A 19,458-nucleotide genomic window follows, 5' to 3' on the forward strand; every position below is an offset into this window, starting at 1 on the left:
ATTCTAGCTGATAGACAGGTGTTCAAATACTTATTTGCAGCTATATCATACAAATAAATAGTTTAAAAATCATATATTGTGATTTCTGGATTTTTTTTTTTAGATTATGTCTCTCACAGTGGACATGCACCTACGATGACAATTTCAGACCCCTACATGATTTCTAAGTGGGAGAACTTGCAAAAAAGCAGGGTGTTCAAATACTTATTTTCCTCACTGTATATATATATATATATATATATATATATATATATATATATATATATATATATATATATATATATATATATATATATATTATATATATACACACCTTTTTGTTTGTGTTCATAAACATATAAACGTTAGCCAGTTCAAAAGCATGTATTTCTAGACCTCGAAATGTATTAAAAAAAAAAATTAAAAAAAAAGATAGAGAAGTACCAGGCCAGAAGTTCAGCATTTTGGTGCCCCTTTAGTTTTTATCAGGAGGATTAATTTAAAATGTGTAATCAGTGCGGTCATGAAGTGGAAGTAAAATGGATCTGTTTCTTTTTGCAGACATATGGCGCTGGATGTATGTATGCAGCAGAAATAAACCTGTGTTGCGGGTATGATGGCAACATTTGTATGGCACTAGGAACAAAATGGCAGGAGAGAGGGCACTGGCGCATGAGACTACGCTGACCGAGCTCTGTGCCAACGCTAACACTGTGGTGAAAGGCCTCTCTGAAAGATCGATCTCAGTACCTGCTGGATGTCTAACTATGGGTGCCTCCATTCAGCCAAGCAGGGGAACCGGCGAGGTCGTAAATGCTCAGAAAGAGCCGCCTAAACGAGACAATAGCTGCCCATCCTCTCTTCACTCCACCTCCACTTCCTGTAGCTCATACAGTCTGGAAATCAGTGTATCCACAGCTAAAACTAATAACAGTAACAAAGATTTTAGACCACTGCCTTTAATGACTCCTGCAGAAAGAAGAATTTGTCAAAACTCAGAGGCCAAGCCCCCAAGTCCCCTGGTCCAAGTTCCCTCAGCAACACAGTCATATAGAGCATCAGATTCCAAGCCACTCCAAAAAAAGGAGCAGAAAGTGGAATCAAAGTTCAGTCAGTGCCAGGATAAAAATGGCCCATCTGAGATTGTGACACCCAAAAGCCCAAGTATAGAATCTCATCTGGAGAAGACCTATTTGTCCAGCCCATTCGATAATAGGAAGGTAGAAGCTCAACCAGTGTCATCCAGCCAGCCACCTAATGCAACTTCTACTCAGGAACGTTTGAAGCATGACAGCTTAAGTTCAGAGAAGCTCTCCGATCTCTCTGAAAGCTCTCTCAGAAACTCTCACCTCTCTGCCAGCCAGGGAGAGGAGGACATCTTTTACGCGTTTGTAATCCTCCATGCACAAGAGGACACAGAAGAAGCTTTAAAACTCAAGTCCAGGTTAGAATCGATCTCCTCAACGACTGGAGCGACTTTCTCCGAGGACTTTGCAGTGCCCGGCCAGTCGACTTTCAGGTGTGTCGAGGAGGCCATCGAGAACTCGGCTTTCGTCATGCTGATGCTCACGCCAAACTTCAACACTCAGCTGAATGAGATGAAGACAGATTCTGCGCTTTTGAACTCGATTGAAAAGCCACACAAAAGCAACACAGTCATCCCTCTACTGCCCCGGGTCAACGGTTTGCCTCGTGACCAAATGCCCTTGGTGTTAAAGACTAAGAACCCACTTGAGGAAATGAAGGAAAAGACATTTGAAAATATGGTTCGAAGGGTCCTGGATTGGAAAAAAATACAAACCCAGAAGTCAATGTGGAGAAAGGCACAACAGTTAAAGAAGCAGCGGGAAAAACAGCAGAATTTGCTGGAGAAGAGACGGTACTGTGAGGACATTATTCGGGAGTCCACAAAGGTCTGTGAGTTAGAAAAGGAAGTACAGCAACTGCAAATGCAACAGCAACGCCTGCCACCTTCTTACATATCGCAATCCAATTCATTCCACGGTGCTCCCGGAAGGCCACAGTCGTTTGCTCATATGCCTTTCCAAAGCCCGATGCCTTCGTATTATAGTGACAATATGTGCCACCAACCGCCATCCAACATCCACATCCAGAATGCTAAGTACATCATGATCGGAAATAACTCCACCATGACTGTAGGAGGAGGTGTAGAGTCTGGGGATGAAGATAACTTCTGAAAAAAAATCATACGCAGACTAGAATTCACATCTGTATGAGATTGGATTATCCAATGATTAGGTTTGATCACGTTTTCTCAGAAGGTTAATCGACTTTTTATTGACACGACAGATGAAAGGTTTTCATTATCATCTATGGTGTTAAAGTTTTTTTTTTTTATTATTATTATAAGTTCCTTACTGCAGTTTGTTCTCAACTTTTGTCTTTGGTTTCAAGTCCCCAAAAAACTTCCTTCTTCAAAAAATCCTACTAGAGCAACCTCCGTTTCTCGCCTCAGAAAGATTTGGGTTGGGGTTATGATTCCAGAGTCCTGAGACTTCCTGCCGTGTTCATAACTTTATACACCCGCCTTCTATCAGACCTACAAACAGGACACTATCTGGGGGTGTTTTGGTGCCTGAGACATGCTATACACTGCTATGCTAGGTTATTTTTTCTATATATTTTTTGCCTCTCGGACTCTCTTTCATGTTGCTTACAAGGACAATAAGCTAAATACTAAAAATATAAAAGATGTTTTTTGGACGAGGGATGAATCCTTCCATTTTTTACCACTGTGCGTTGATTAGTACCACGGAATTGACACACACAAGGAATTCGGTTCCAGCTGTTGGTGACTTTCAAAGTACAGACATAAACAACACTATATATTTAGCTTAGAGACAAGACTTTATAGACAATACAGATTAAATAATACCACAGTATATAAGTATATGACGGAGCAGTGATGTACATATATTCTGAGAGTTAGGGGTGTAACGGTACACGTATTCCTCCACGTTATTTTTCAGTACAGGTTTTTTTTGGTTTCCATGTATTTAATTTTATTTGTTCAATTTAATTTACGCCAATTTAATTTATATATTTTATTCTTTATATACATTTTCCCTGGTGGTTTAGTGGTTAGGATGCGGCCCTCTCACCGCTGTGGCCCGGGTTCGATCCCCGGTCAGGGAACCAACCCCAGCCACTCTTAGTGCCGTTCCCAAGCCCGGATAAATGGGGAGGGTTGCGTTAGGAAGGGCATCCAGCGTAAAAACGTGCCAAATCAAACATGCGGAGGATCCGCTGTGGCGACCCCTGATGGGAGATTACATTTTAATAAAATTTGTTACAATACATTTTTTTTTTCGATTTAACTAAGCAGGTGTTTGATTTCAAATTGTTTTCAATGATAAATTGCGTCAATAAAAACAAGAGGTTTTACACTTTCGCAGGTCCCCAAAACCCGCCTATAGCCCCCCCCAACGGTACCGAAATTGTACCGAACCGTGACTTAAAAACAGAGGTATGTAACGAACCGTGAATTCTGTGTACCGTCACACCCCTAGTAAGTCTGCATGGTTGAGCAAATAACAGTATTGTGCATCACATAAAATAGTTACTGAAGTTACTTTAGAAATTTTTGTACAGTAAACAGCAGTAATAGTGGGTGTAACTTAAAAGGATAAAGTGATGACTGACTGTATTTAATTATATGCCCTGCTTCATATCTATAGGGTGAGTTGTTAATGAGGGTGATTGCCTGAGAAAGGAAACTGTTCCTGTGCCTGGCAGTTTTGGTGAGCAAACTTCTGTAGCGCCTGCCAGAAGGAAGGAGTTGAAGGAGGTTGTGTCCAGGGTGTGAGGCGTCACTAGTGATTTCTCCTGCCCTTTTCCTGGTTCTTGTATAGTACAAGAAAAGCAAAGAGTTCGGGGGAGCGCCAATGATTTTTTTTTTCCTCTGTTTTTTTCTGTTTGTTGCTGCTCCAAACCACTCGGCGATTCATTCAGGACTGATTCATTGACTGCAGTGTAGAACTGTACACAGATCCTGTGGTAGATCATTACTTCCTCAGCTGGTGTAGAAAGTACATCCTCTGCTAGGCCTTTTTTGAGAATGGAGTTTATATTGGACTCTAATTCAGAAAGTTGAAGGTCTCCACAGATGACAGAGGGCTGTTGGGCTGGTGTTGAGGGTGTTCTTCTTTAGGTTGTTAAACTGTGAAATTTGCATATGATTGATTATTAATAAAATGATTTGTTTATTAACACTGCAGGAGCATTTTTTAAAAATCAGAATGTCCATAAATGTGTCGTACAAAAAAATAAAATAAAAATAAAACACACAGTCTGGGTAAATTTGTTATCAGAGACTTGTTTTTTGAACAATTATAAGAAAAACGAACCTCATTTGCATGAAGACCCAATCAAAGTCTGGGTTTAAAGGTTGCTTCTCAGATATGACACTTGAATCGTGAATAAAAGTTGCTGCAATTATCTATACGATTTTTTTCTAATGAAACAGTTAATGATTTTGCTTTTAATATATTACTTAGGGAGGATCGGGGTGTCAAGCAGATCATCAATAAAACGATTACTGTGGAAATCTGCCCCAGTCAGTGTTGTTATTTCAGAAGGGGTTACATTTTTTTTGTGGAAATTAAAATGTAAATGGTTTTTCAGGTCATGTGGGTTGTACCAGTTGAACCAGTACATTAGAAGTCACTTCACTTCCACCTATTGTCTTCTTACGTTTTTCCATCCCTTGGAATTCATCCAGTGGATTTCGTTCGGTTAAGAAAAAAAAAACAAACAAGGCGTATAACTTAAAAGCTACCTGCCGAATTTTGTCTAGGTGAGAACATTGCGAGACATTTACAGCATTTGGCACAGACCCTTATCAGTCGAGGTTTAACGACCTTGCTCAAGGGGCCCAGCAGTTGCAGCTTTGGTGGTGCTGGGATTTGAACTTGTGATCTTACAATCCAAAGTCCAACGCCTTACCCATTGAACTACCACCTACCCAGACACCTGAAGGTGTGCCGTGGTATCTGACGCCACAACGTTACCAGCAAATCCAAGTTGTGAGGTGGAGCCTTGGTAGATTGGACTTGTTTGTCTGGTACATCCTGTAGACGCTCAGATTGAGACACGGAGGGTCGAACTCTTTCTGAACCATTTTCCCACTGTTGTGAAGGGGCGTGCTTGATCTTCGGTCCACCTGAACACCAGGATCTGAGGTTTCACTTCATTACCAGCCCCAGACTCGTATCGGTTTCATTTGCAGGCTTCCTCCCTTTTCAGAAATAAATGATTTGTAGGTGGTTTGGATGCACTAAATCACCCCGTAATTGTGTGTGAATGCATGCATGGTGACCTGCAATGATCCCATTCATATTTGAACGAGATATTCAGGAAAGTGTTTAGAAACACAAAGATATTTGTGAACTTTTTTATTTAATTTAATAATAATCATGCACCAGGATATCAGTGGTGTTGTGAGGTCTGTTTTGTGCCAATTGCAACTGAAATATTACATTTTATTGCCATGAGACAGAAGGTCGGAAGGTCTATAGTGAACTCCACGTGAAGTCTCCATGAAGAAAAAAAAAAAACGTGGTCTTTGGTCCCCGCCCCCGGAAATGCGTAACAAGGTCAACACACGCTCTCAGGCAAGATGGCGGCCTCCTTGTGTCATTGTTACCAGGTGAGATTTTATAGTTTTTTATTTCACCATTACATCCTATTTTCTCACGTGTCATCGGATGTGTTCTATCAATGAAAATGTGTGAAAAGACGGAGAAATATTCACATCATTAGTCAGGATATAGCAGTAAAAATAACAGGATCAGGTTTAGCCTTTAGCCTGTCATGCCGGTGAACCGATTTTTGTGGACTCCTTTTTTTTCGGTATGATTTTTATTTTTGTTGAATTTTGAGGGTTTTGCATTGGTTTAATCCGTCTGGAGATTTTAATGAACTTCACACGAGTTGATCACAAGCCATACATCATTAGTGACCATTATTAAAACGCAATTAGGGGTGTAACGGTACACAAAATTCACGGTTCGGCGCGTACCGCGGTTTTTGAGTTACGGTTCGGTTCCATTTCGGTACGGTTTGGGAAAAGAAATGCAGAAAAAAATGTTTTTGTTAATTATTAACGTCGTTTAATATTATTATTATTATTATTCTTAACATTTACACACGAGCAACACATTAAATTGATCAAATTAAATTAAATAAAAAAATGTAATTAGTTGAAATTTGTTAAACCCCATTTGAGTAATACAGGAGCGCGTGTGAGTGATTTACGTTTAATATTTAATTTTCTAAACTGTTCTTTTAGCATACTTTAACAAATGTCTGCATTTAAGACGCAAACGAGATCGTTCTTTATTCATACATTTTTTTTTTATTCTTAACTTAATTCATTCATTCACACAGGTGGACTTGTCAGGAGTTTCTTCTTTTACGAAAAGTTCTTGAACCTGTGAATAAGACGCAAGCGAATCCATTATCGCTAGAGTGCATAAGAACGTTCGCGATGGCAGGAATCGGCAGACGTTTTTTCGTACATGCGCAGGACGAATCGTGTTTACGGGTTGGACGGTGTAAAAAAAAAAGGTGCGTGGCGGAGACTAAACAAACTTAATACGTTTATGAAGGGACTCTTATTTTAACTATGTTGCGTATACGTAAAACAAGGATTGTATTCGGTGCACATAATCGAAAGTCTCGTATCGAAATGGTTCGGTACAAACAAGTGTATTGTTACACCCCTACTAGCAGTCCTGATTTATTTAGTGATCTTGCACGTAGTTTGATTTTTGTGCAGACGTTTTGTTTGTATGGAGTCAGCATTTGCCTGCCGTTCTGATGTAATAATGTGCATTTATGGTGTAAATAGATTTAAAACTAGGGATAAACTTGCATAATTGAAATGGTATAAGAATACATATATTCTGTTATATGTAATGAATTAATCCACCTCTTAATAGCATCATTATAGCTATACAAAACATTAATATCGTAAAGTAACGCATGAATGTCAAAAAGCAAGAAACCCAATTTAACACGTCTCCTTTCACTGTAGCCGCAGCTGCACCATCCGCATACTTCATCTCCAGCAGAAGCATCGACATTCACCTCATAAAATGACCCCCGGTGTTTTCACCTGCATTTTTCGGTGCATTACGGTTTTCCTGTGGATTTGAAATGAAGGCAAATTGTGTGTTTTTATGCAAATTCTACAGGAAAGAAAAAAACGCAAAAGTCTAACTAGTTTTTGAAAAATACATCCTTTCTTGAAGAAGCATCAATTTTAACCTTGTGCTTATTGCCCCTGTGTTTTCCCTGCTTTTTCCCCTGTTTTTGTGCAAATTCTACAGGGAAGAAATCCACAAAAGTGTAATTGGTTCATGAAAAAGTCGAACAACTGTGTTCCTCACGATGTCCAGCTTTTTTTTTAAAGAAAGTCCATCACTAAGCGTATCTGCGACCAAATTGATTTCTTCTCCTTCGTCAGCCAGCGTGGAATAAACAAAAAAAAAACAGCTATTAAACCCACACGAATATATCCGGGGACGTGAAAATGCCGACGTTATTGGACGCCTGCTAGATGGCCTCAGTGCTGCCACCTTGAGATCTGTTCGTTAATGCAGCAGCCTTTAAGCGACGTGGCCTCAACGCAGATTTCAACTGCAGCGCACCAAAGAGAAACGCTAAGGAGTGAAGAGAATAGACTATAATTTTTAAAACATTTGTAGTTATTAAAAATATATTGTATATCAAAAATGGAACATAAACATCTGACTTACGGATGCAACGTGTTGTTTAGCGAAACTTGACTGTATTACTGTAGTGAATTTATACAGTATCTGTACTGTAGAGTAAAATGACCCCAAAACGTGCATCATCATCATCAACAGCTTCTGGTAACGAAACTTAGCAGAAGAGAAAGACAACGACTCTTCAAGAAGAGATTGAACTTCTGGACGTACCTCACAGAGGCGAGAGTGTTGCTTACAGTACATTATAGGGGCCCGTCAAGTTATTGCGGGGTTTCCAAATATCGCTTGGGGATTGCTGTAAGTGTATTTATCAGTATTGAGCAAGCCTGGGGTGACCGTGGTAAAGAAAAACTCCCTTAGATGGTGTGAGGATGAAACCTTGGGAGGAACCAGACTCAAAAGGGAAGAACCATTCTTGTGATAATCATAAAAAAACAGTACAGTGAAAAATCATGCGCACCAGAGAGTGTCAATATGAGTAAAGTCCTTTTTACAGTCTTCTACAGTCACTCGGAGTTGTGATATAAATAATACGGGGAGACTTGAAGGGAAATGGACCACTGGTGACGTATTTTTTTGTTTCTCCCTCTTTCTGTTTTCAGCACTATGCCAGGAGGGGTTTGGTATTGCTCACCACACGCATGTGTTTGTCCACATATGACAGCTCTCGTGTGCACAGGATATGTGGGTCCCTCACGAGCCTCTCGCAGGTTTGGACCCCCCCCCCCCCCTCCCCCAATAAAAAAAAGTTTGCTTCAGCATTGCGTCTAACCCTGAGAAATTTCTGTACATTTACGGTGTAATCTTTGTGCTTTTAAAGGCGCGGAGTTACTCGGCAGACAGAGGAGGCCGCAAGGGCTTTTTGGGTGAATTTCTGGAAAACTTGAAGCAAGAACTGAACAAAAACAAAGAGATGAACGAGAACATCAAGAAGTTCCGGGAGGAGGCCAAGAAACTGGAGGAATCGGACGCACTTCAACAAGCAAGACAGAAATATGTAGGGTTTTTATACCGTCAGCGTCACTGTTTGTTTTGATTTGTCGATCGATAGTGGATTATAACGAAAGCTATGTTCGACTGTACTTGCCGATAATCGATTAATCGTCCGATAGTTTTTAGAATGGATACTGGATAAAAAATAAACCAAACGTAACAATCTGGGTAAAAAAGTACTGACGTATTGAAAAAATATAAAGCAGTACTGCATCATTAAAATGTGCTAAATAAAAATGAATTTAATTATATGAATAATATCGAAGAAATTAAGACATGCTTTCAAACTGAAACAATTATTAGTTACTTCAAAATTGTATAAGGAAAAAAACTTCAGTGATTCGCCTCTAGAGGCCGCCCTCGTACATTCATTTCATTTCAATTTCTATAAGGAACGATACCCGCCGGAAAACGGCACGACGAACTCGTTTGTAAGGACTAATCACAGATTGGGGCGTGTAGCCAGGTTTTTTTTTTCACCCAGCCCGCATGGGCATGACATGTTTGAGAGAAGCGCAGCATCTGTTTACTGCACAATTAACATCATATTCATAATGCACCATGCCAGCCAAACCTGCATAATGCCTGCTGAGACTTTGTTTCAATAGACAAAAAGGTGTGTTTATATTTGCACCATTAAACCGATCAGGCATTTCGTTATGACTACTGACAGGTGTAGTGAATAACACTGATGATCTCTTCATCATGGCACCTGTTAGTGGGAGGATTTATTTATTAGGCATTGAACATTTTGTCCTCAAAGTTGACGTGTAAGAAGAAGGAAAAATGGGCGAGCGTAAGGATTTGAGCAAGTTTGACAAATTGTGACGTCTAGACGACTGGGTCAGAGCGTCTCCAAAACTGCAGCTCTTGTGGACTGTTCCTGGTGGTCCGATCCATCAGACGAGCTCCTGTAGCTCAAACTGCTGAAGTAGTTATTGCTGGTTCTGATAGAAAGGTGTCAGAATACACAACGCACTATTAGGAACGTGTTCGTAATGTTATGCCTGATCTGTGTATATACATATATCTTTTTGTTCAATCATCTCTCTCTGTAGAAAAACATCGAGTCTGAAACTGTGAGGACTTCCGAGGTGCTGAAGAAGAAGTTGGGGACGCTGTCAGAGACGGTGAAAGAGGTAAGTGCGTTTGCAAGCAACGATTTAAGACGGATACATGTGCCTGTAAATAATGATAAAGTAGTAAAGGCTGTTCAAAAGGTAGGGAACTGTATCTTTGTTGTTACCTATAACATTTTACTGTAAAAGGTCATTCCTGTTCTATGTTTTTTTCTTTTGGCATCGTCGTGCGTTTAAAAATCACCATCGGTGAATCTTTTCTCCCGATGCCGTGCAGCTCAGAACACAGGTGAAGTGTGTTTTCATGCCCGGTTGTTTTCAGCGTGACGAATGATTTGCATTTCCTGTAGACAGTCCGAGTGAGCGGCAGGTCAAACGTCAGAGGAACATCATCCATATTTATGATGTGGTGCGGCCCGATTCAGTGGGAGAGCATCTGATTTAATATCAAGAGTTTCATTGGTTCGGTTCACCCGTTCGGCAATTTCATTGGTCTAATGTTAAGGGGGTTTAGTTTTTTTTTATCTTGAAGCTTGTGCAACCGGGACAAACCCAGGAAAAATACATAAATTAGCCGCTTCATTGTTTAAACCGCGGGGTTCAAAGCCTGGGAAAAAAGTAGCGGCTTATAGTCCGGAAAATACGGTGTGTAATATATAGTACTAAAGAGTAGGTTTTGAGAAGGTTAGCATATAATACGCAAGTGCATTATCTATCTTTATATATGCTAATGGTTAGTTTGGTTGGTATTATAATTGAACTGTGTTCTGTGTGTTAAACTGTAGGGTTTAGAGGAAGTCGGCCGCTCGGACATTGGAAAAAAAATCATGGAGGGAATGGAGGAAGCAGCAAAAACGGCCAAGCAGTCAGCAGAGAGTGTTTCTAAGAGCGGAGAGAAGCTGGGAAAGACCGGAGCATTTCGGGCAATCTCACAGGTCAGAAACAAGAGATTTAAGCTTTGCTTCATTCTTATTTTTGCTGTAAGGATCGTGCATGCATGCATTCTACTTTGCATTTGTTGTGTGATGCTCCTCAGGGTATGGAGAGTGTAAAGAAGGAGATCGGAGATATCGGACATAGCGGCCCGTACAGAGCGCCCACTACGTTACGGAAGAGAAGCGATTTCTCATCTAAAGCAGCAGAGACTGAAGCTAAAGTCTTTGATGCTAATGAGTAAGAATGGATCAATAACCTTTGGGTGTAGGGTTGCACAATTATTGGAATTTTCCATACTGGAATATTTTCTTGGGAATGAACTGAATTGAAATAATCTGGGAATTTTCAAAATTGCAGGTAGACCGATTCAGTAAAAAAAAATTAATCTTGTAGGATTTCATGCGCTTTCAGGAGATTTTACAACCTGCACATTTATCAATCACATGCACACAGCATACTTGCTGCAGGGTTACTGAGGCCACACCCCCTACATGCACTATGCATTCCTCCATCACATAACACACTATTTCTTGAATTCTGAATTCAAAATGAAGTAAAAAAAAAAAAAAAAAAGTCCATCTTGAGAAGTCTTCACGTAAATTACATAAATATACATCACATTTTAGGTTTTAAACTCCCTTGTGTAACAAAATTATACTAATACTAATTATACTTATACTATACCAAAATGTTTATATTTGTTTGTATATGAAGTTTGCACAAATTTACCAAAACCTTTTATTAATTCCTATAAATTCCTATAAATCTCTGTAAATTCCCATAGTTTCCAACTTAAATATTTCCAAAAAAATACCCAGATAAAGTTCCCATGGAATGTTACTTAAAAAAAAAAAAGTTCATGAAAATTTAATGTACAATTTACTGGTATTTTTGCTAAAATGTCTTGACAGTCTTTTGGGGACTTTTTGGGGTCCCCACAAGCAATATGACAGTTTGCCTTTCTTTTTTTTTTTTTTTTTTTTTAGCTTTTATTTATCAAACTAAAAGAGCCTGAAGGTTTGCACTTAGATATTTAATTTTAGTTAGGATGTAGCATAGCATTAATGTTGTGCATTAACAATTACATTAATGTAGAGTCCTCATAATGATAGTTTGTCATGTGTGTGTGTTTTTTCAGGGAGGCGACAGGCGTCGTGCTTCACAAGGACTCGAAATGGTACCAGCAGTGGAGGGACTTCAAAGACAACAATGTCGTTTTCAATAGTAAGTTGTTAAAGGAAGTGGTGGTTTAGTGAGAAAGACGTTGGACCTCTGATCAGGAGGTCATGTGTTTAAATCCCAGCACCACCAAGATACAATTAATGGGTGCCTGAGCAAGGCTCTTTCCCATCAACTGTTTAGGTGTATACACTAAATTGCTCACCTACAAATGGTGTAAAAGAAATGAAGAAAATGGCAACTATTTAGCAGCTTGCTCGATGTTGTTCAACAGATGGCGCTGTAGCTTCAGTTGAGTGTAATTAAATCATATATCATATCTATCGTATATATCTCAAAGTTGGCGTTTGAGTTTAGTATCATATTTTTGCCTCCAAATGTCACTCCTGATAAAACCTGTGAATAAAACAAAAAAGCTGGTATTTCGTTTTTTTTTTGTTTTTGTTTTTTGCTGTTCTGCTCAATTTCATTGTATTTTCTAAACCAGACAATGGAGATGTGAGAGCTGACAAAAGAGGTTTTGTCGTCTTGTCCTCCAAAATGTTTTAAGAATGTCTCCTCAAGTTTGAGACTGATAACTGACATCAGCATGAGCTATAATATAGACTCCTACTCTCACACAATAATGAATGGTTTGTAGAGTCACAAAGGGACATTGGCTAATATCCTTCACCTAAAAAAGCAGAGTTTAGAGTTTGGGATCGTTTCACATCATGCAAACGACATGCGGAAGTCATTAAATGAACTTCTTTTCCCAGGGTACATGTGCTTTTGTGCTTTCTTTGTCTTCTGCTATGATAGGAGGCAATTAGGGCTTAAAAGGGAACATGGGTTTATGGGTATTCTTATTACAACACTAGTATTGAGTTTTAATCATTCACAGGGAAATTCTTTCTTTCAAGGACTGGGCTGCTGTTTAGCATTTACACGATCTGAACAAAAGTACTGGGACATAGTTAGCTTGAACTAGCAGACCCAAACCTGTGCCAGCATGACAAAGCCAGCTCCATGAACATCTGCTTTACATTGGTTGGTGTGGAAGATCTGCTCGTAAGATCTGACCTCAAATCTATTGAACACCTTCGGGAGGAATTGGAACGCTGAACGATCAAAACTTTGCAAATGTACGTGTGTGTGTGTGTGTGTGTGTGTGTGTGTGTGTGTGTGTGTGTGTGTGTGTGTGTGTGTGTGTGTATATGTTGTGTGTGTTTGTTTTTGTTTCAGAACTTTTTCTACATGCTATTTGTCATACCAACTTGTTGATTCTTTGGTCATTGTATAATTTTCGTGCAGGATTCTTCGAGATGAAGATGAAGTACGACGAGAGTGACAACGCCTTCATCAGAGCATCTCGTGCCGTCACGGATAAGATGACCGATCTTTTAGGTGAAGTGGATCAGCACCCGTATGTTACAGATATCTCTTAGTAAGAGATCTGATCTGGAAATATATATATATATATATATATATATATATATATATATATATATATATATATATATATTTTTTTTTTTTTATTCATACCGACAGAATCCTGGTCATGTCTTCTTTAACACTGTCAAATAAATCAATAAGTTTGGGTCTATGGGGATGTGAAGCTGGTTGAACACTTCATGATTTATCTCAGTAAATATATATATATATATATATATATATATATATATATATATATATATATATAAAGTATGGGTGCGTGTGCAGTGAGCCACAAGTAGATTTATGATTATTTAAAGTTAAAATATTGTGTTTTATATTAAATTTTATAATATAAACCAATACGTTTAAGTGTTTGTGAATTAATTTTGGCCCCTGTAGGGGCGGGAACTATGTTTTTTTGTGAACTCTTTAGTGAGGCGTGGCCTCTGTGCCCATCAGTAACAATGAAGGAGGTGTGGCCTCTCTGCCTATTAGTACCAGTGAAGGAGGTGTGGCCTCTCTGCCTATTAATACCAGTGAAGGAGGTGTGGCACCTGTGTCCATCAGGACATGTGAAGGAGGTGTGGCCTGTGTGCCCATCAATACATGTGAAGGAGGTGTGGCTTCTGTGCCCATCAACACATGTTAAGGAGGTGTGGCCTCTGTGTCCATTAGTACCAGTAAAGAGGCATGGCCTCTGTGTTTATTAGTACCAGTGAAGGAGGTGTGGCCTTTGTGCCCTTCAGTACCAGTGAAGGAGGCATAGCCTCTGTCCATCGGTACAAGTGAAGGTGTAGCCCCTGTGCTCATCAGTACCAGTGAAGTAGGTGTGGCCTCTGTACTGCTCATTCACAATACAGGAGGTGTGGTTTCTGTGCCTATCAGTCAATAGAAGGTGTTTATCTGATCTGATCAGAAGGTGGACTGATCTTTATGTTGATCAGAATGAAATGAATGAAAGAGGTGTGGCTTTCTTTTTGCAGCTGTCAGTCACAGTAGAGGAGGTGTGGCCTCTGTGCATGTCAGTCCCATTAAAGAAGGCATGATGTCTCTATTTCAACGAAGACGTTTGCCTCAAAGTCAGAAGTGTGAAAGGCAGCTGAGAGAGGCATGTCTTCTATAGTGGGCAATCCTAAAACAGTAGGTGTGGCCTTTGTGGGCAGAATAAAACAGGAGAAGCTTCTGTCCAACAAGGTTTGTGTCAGAAAAGACAGTATATTATATATAGTATACATAATATTGTTTATAGTTGCCTGGACGTTGATGCCCGACATCTAGAAATGTCTAGTTATTGTTGATCTTGTTTAACAGGTGGCATGTTCTCCAAGACCGAGATGTCTGAAGTTCTCACGGAGATCCTGAAAGCCGACCCGACCTTCGATAAAGACTCGTTCCTGAAACAATGTGAGAAGGACATCATTCCCAACGTCCTGGAGGTGCGTCAGCAACACATCAACTGCGTCAAAGTGACGTGTGCGCCGATTGGGTTCCACTTTAAAGACGTTCTTTCTGTGCTTTTTTTTTTTTTTTCCAGGCTATGATTCAAGGAGAGCTTGAGGTCCTTAAGGATTGGTGCTATGAAGCTGTACGTGGAACACGATTCATTATTATTATACTATTATATGGAATTCAGAGATTCGGTAAATTATTTATTGGTTTGCTTTTGTTTTTTCTGTTTGGTTTTTTAGACCTACAGCCAGCTGGCCCATCCAATCAAGCAAGCTCAAGCGATGGCACTGAAGTTCGACTCGAAGATCCTTGACATCGACAACGTAGACGTGAGCATAAAACTAATATTTCCCTATGCAGGAACATTTTTATTTTATAATGCTATTTCACGCATTCCAAGTTATTTACACTGTTAAAAAGTTAGATTGTAATGCCAAGCATGGCCAAAGTATTTCTGTGCCAAATACACTTCTTCATATAAAGTGTCGGAAAGTTGTTTTTGAGTGTGGATCTTCATGATGTCATAAAGGGTGGAATTCCTTATATGGACATTTCTCCCAAAAGGGCGCTCTAACAGCAACTGGAGCAAGAGTACACCCACCACCATGCTTCATTTATTCACAGAAGTTCTCACGTTCTTCAAAAAAGTGTGTTTTTGAATGTGAGGGAAAGAGAAACATGTTCAGTACTTCTCATATAGACGTCCGGCTGCAGTCGTCGTTGCTGCTGTCGTTCTTGATGTTCTTGACTCGGGATCCAATTCTGAATCATAGTTCATTTAAGACTATAAAGTTTTTTGTTCCCGTTTTCTTTTATACCGATGCAAAACTTTTTAGCTCCGCCCACAGCCACGCCTCCAGGAGCTCGGCTTTTTTCGAATACAGATTCCTTTTTATGAATCTGATCAAACCAAAGACTCTTCTTAGATTATATAGGATGCAATACTACTTTTTAGGTACTGGAGATTAACATGAGAGGCTAAATCTGAGTGTGTTATATCCCCTTTAAAGACCGTTGTGCATTCTGACCAGATTCCATTCGATTTGTGTGGGGGAAAAAATTAGTGACTTTAAAGGTGTGTACAAAATCAAACCGACTTTAAATATAATAAAAAAATCTGGCGAGTCTGCAAGTACTACGATGGTCATTTATTTCTGATATCTGCTTTCGAGCTCCAAGCGATACAGATTGCACGATCATTAGCGTTCTTTTTATTTATTTATTTTATATATATATATATATATATATATATATATATATATATATATATATATATATATATATATATATATATATATGTATATGTATATATATATTCCAAAGATGTGAATCAGTTTGTAACAGCTAATGGAGCATGTATGCAAAAGACAAATCATTTCTTCTTAGGAAATGCAATTTAAAATCTAATTCAGGTGTGTGTGTGTGTGTGTGTGTGTATAGCTGGCCATGGGGAAAATGATGGAGCAAGGCCCTGTCCTCATCATCACCTTCCAGGCTCAGCTGGTGATGGTGATCCGTAACACCAAGGGTGAAGTGGTGGAGGGCGACCCGGTGAGTTCCAGATCCAGGGTGCTGAATTTGACAGTAGTAGTAGGAACCCTTTTGTTCAGCCAGATGTCAGTTTTTCTCAGTCGCTTTGGAGCGTTTCTCAGATCCGAGATGAGATTTCTCAAAACCAAATGCTATGGTAGATTAATTTCATTGATTGTGTACAATACAACATCATTTGTTTAGGTCATGTTGATCAAAATATATTATACTGCTTCTCACCTGAATCGTCTCAACCCCCAAAACATCTGGGCATCAGTTCATTACATAAGTCATTGAATGCAAAAGGGTTAAACGGGTTCTCATAATGTGCGAAGCTTACATTTTAATTCGACGTTGTTTCATAAATGCGTCTTGAATCGATGAATGGTGCAGACGAATATTGAATGTCACTATTTGTACTGCGTCAGATCAACCAACGATCAGCAAGTTCTCTTAAACAGGTCAAAGGTGAATCCAGTGAACCTGTCAATTGGCGACAGAATTACAATAAAAAAAAAAAAAACAACAACCAGGAAAAGAACGAACACCAGAACAGTACAGTAAATCGATATCCCACATACACAATGTGTACATCCGTGTTGTTTAAATCAGAGCACACTGAAACCGCACGTCTCCCATTTTGACCATTTTATTTGTAAACACTTACTTTTGAGAGATGCATTTTGGATTTTAAGAAAAGTACAGGCTTTTGTAGGAAATTTGATAAATAGTTTTGGGAAATGCACTTACTAAGTTGCAAATAGCGAACGATTAGAGAAACCCTCCAAGCAACAATATATATTTTTTTACTCCTGTCATTTTAAATCAGCTTTCATTTGCCTGGTGATTTGGAGTGATGCTGCTTTTGGTCTGAGTTGAATTAAGAAGCACATGAACACTGACTGGGTCATTAATAAGACATGACTGATTTCTGACAGCATGTCGATGGAGTGTTTGATGTAGATGGAGCTGTTTATTACAGCAGGCCACTGACTAAAACTCAATACAGGACATTTTATGACATTTAAAAGCGGAGGGTGACATTTTGTTATTTGGACAGTCATTTTTCTATATGAAAATGCAGTCTGTTTGCTAAGATGTCTCACCCAAATTATTATTTTTTTCATTTATTTCCCCAAAACACATCTAGTTCTTTAAAGCTTCTGATGTGGTTTAGGACAAATTATGAACAAAATCTTCAGCATTAAGCTCTAAGCACTGGGATGGTTTGGAGGCGGCCATCTTGAATGCACAAAACCGTTTTTTTTTTTTCCCGCTTTGGGATCTTTTTTTTCTACAGAAAGTTAAGGTTCTTGTTTAAGGGCCTTAGAAACGGCAGCTTAGCGAAACCAGGGCTTGAACTTCTCAACCTTCCAATCACTAACCCAGAGCCTTAAACTACGAGCCTCCTCCCATTTCTTCCCCAATCCTTAAATGTAGTTTTGTGAATTTAGACATCTCTTTTATATTTTTTGTATCATATTATAATATTTTGTTTCCATAGAGATCATATTTTATGATAAATTATATGGGCAAAGGTATTTGGACACCTGACCTTTCCTGCCATATGTGGTTCTTCCACAAATTGTTAACAATATTGAAGTCTCCGAATGCGCCATCATGAAATTTTCCCGACCCAAACCTGTTCCAGCATGTGCACAAAGCCAGCTCCATGGAGAAATGCTTGGCATACATTGGAGTGGAAGATCTCCTGCTTTAGAGCTCCAAACCTATTGAACACGATGAATGACTGCAGCCCAGACCTTCTCACCTCACTTACATCACTACCTGATTTTACTAACACACTTGTGGGTGAATGGGCACAAATCTCCACAAGAACACTCCGAAATCTACTTGAGCATCTTCCCAGAAGTGTGGAGGTTCTTATAATGGAGACCAAATGTGGAATTGGATGAATCTTATGTCCAGGTGTCCACACACTTTTGTCCATATTGTGTATTTGTGGAGCAGTTTTTCAGCCAGAAAGTCTTCCAAAGATTGACTCCCTGTCTACAATCATTAGCAAATGCCTAATTAATCTGCGTGACTTGTGGTCCTCAGGAGAAAGTCCTCAGGATGATGTACGTGTGGGCTTTGTGTCGAGACCAGGAGGAGTTCAACCCCTACGCTGCCTGGAGGCTGCTGGACATCTCAGCCTCGAGCACGGAGCAGGTCCTCTAAGGAACTTTAAGAGACTCTCACACACACATACACACACATACATACACACACACACTTGTGCACAGCTCAGGATGAAAGGAAGCAGCCTGCACACACGATCGACTGTGCGACACTTCCCCTAAAGCATGACTGTACCACACAGGCCGTGTCGTACCACTGGACCTTCGCGTGACGCCACACGATCGGACGCACGCGTGGCTCTCTTTCAGCCGATTGCGTTGCATTTCTGCTGCAGATTTGTATTTACGTCCTCCTTACACTGTAGGGTCTGTGGCAGAGCTGTGCCATTTAGATCAAATAATGACTTTAAAGGGATAAATTAGCCGGATATGCTAACTCGGCTGTCAGTCAGTGGAAGAGCTCAAAAGCCAGCGTTATTAGCTACATTAGCATGTTTCGCCCAGACTATATCTTTAACGGCCAAGATTTAATTCATAGAATCATTCCCGAAAGTTTCATTTCGAATAAACTATGTGTTCGTACCCATTTGAAGTTTTTAATCACAAAGATTTGCCTCCTTTTTCCAAGACTGTTCTTTTACACAGGAAGTTGGATATCTTGGCGGATTACATCATTTTCTTTTGACAGAACATGTATGATACAGTTTTAACGTGACATCAGCAAAACGGAGGGGGAAAAAAAGACTCCAACAGACAAACCAACATATAGAAAACGTATATGAAGTTATAGAAAACTTAGAAAAAAAAGTGTTGAATGTATAAATGAATTGTATTGTAAATGTTAAACACAAATTCACTTCATGGAAACATTTTGTCAGAATGAAATTTTTTGCCTCTGTTCCGGTCAGTCTTATTTTTTGGAGGTGTGGCCTCTGTACTTGTTTTATTATTGGAGGTGTGGAGGTATGGCCTCTGTACTTGATTTATTGTTGGAGGTGTGGCCTCTGTACTTGATTAATAGTTGGAGGTGTGGCCTCTGTACTTGATTTATTGTTGGAGGTG

The 19,458-nt window shown here is 39.5% G+C and overlaps 2 protein-coding genes and 1 long non-coding RNA gene across 3 annotated transcripts in view; 2 read left to right on the top strand and 1 right to left on the bottom strand.

Moving 5' to 3' along the window:
• ticam1 (TIR domain containing adaptor molecule 1) overlaps positions 1-3,014 on the top strand; it is a 5,620-nt gene extending 2,606 nt beyond the window's left edge. The window contains exon 2 of the mRNA XM_083557912.1: positions 541-3,014. Coding sequence (XP_083414038.1) covers positions 627-2,177 — 1,551 coding nt within the window. The 5' untranslated portion in view covers positions 541-626 and the 3' untranslated portion in view covers positions 2,178-3,014. The remainder of the gene's footprint in view (positions 1-540) is intronic.
• LOC310735284 lies at positions 2,639-4,543 on the bottom strand. The gene is made up of 2 exons (XR_014536256.1): positions 3,274-4,543; positions 2,639-3,066 (listed from the first exon to the last, which is right to left on the bottom strand). It is a non-coding gene; the product is annotated as an uncharacterized lncRNA (long non-coding RNA).
• Positions 4,544-5,507: 964 nt separating this feature from the next.
• On the top strand, positions 5,508-18,978 carry timm44 (translocase of inner mitochondrial membrane 44 homolog (yeast)). Its single transcript, XM_083559280.1, has 13 exons — positions 5,508-5,647; positions 8,336-8,443; positions 8,554-8,730; positions 9,785-9,865; positions 10,591-10,740; positions 10,842-10,978; positions 11,880-11,965; positions 13,214-13,306; positions 14,648-14,772; positions 14,871-14,921; positions 15,025-15,114; positions 16,226-16,336; positions 18,377-18,978. Exons 1-13 carry the CDS (start codon positions 5,618-5,620, stop codon positions 18,494-18,496), a joined length of 1,359 nt encoding a protein of 452 aa, XP_083415406.1. The 5' UTR covers positions 5,508-5,617; the 3' UTR covers positions 18,497-18,978.
• The last annotated feature ends 480 nt before the right edge of the window (positions 18,979-19,458 follow it).

This window comes from Silurus aristotelis (genome assembly GCF_946808225.1).
Source record: "Silurus aristotelis genome assembly, chromosome: 13".
Taxonomy (NCBI): domain Eukaryota; kingdom Metazoa; phylum Chordata; class Actinopteri; order Siluriformes; family Siluridae; genus Silurus; species Silurus aristotelis.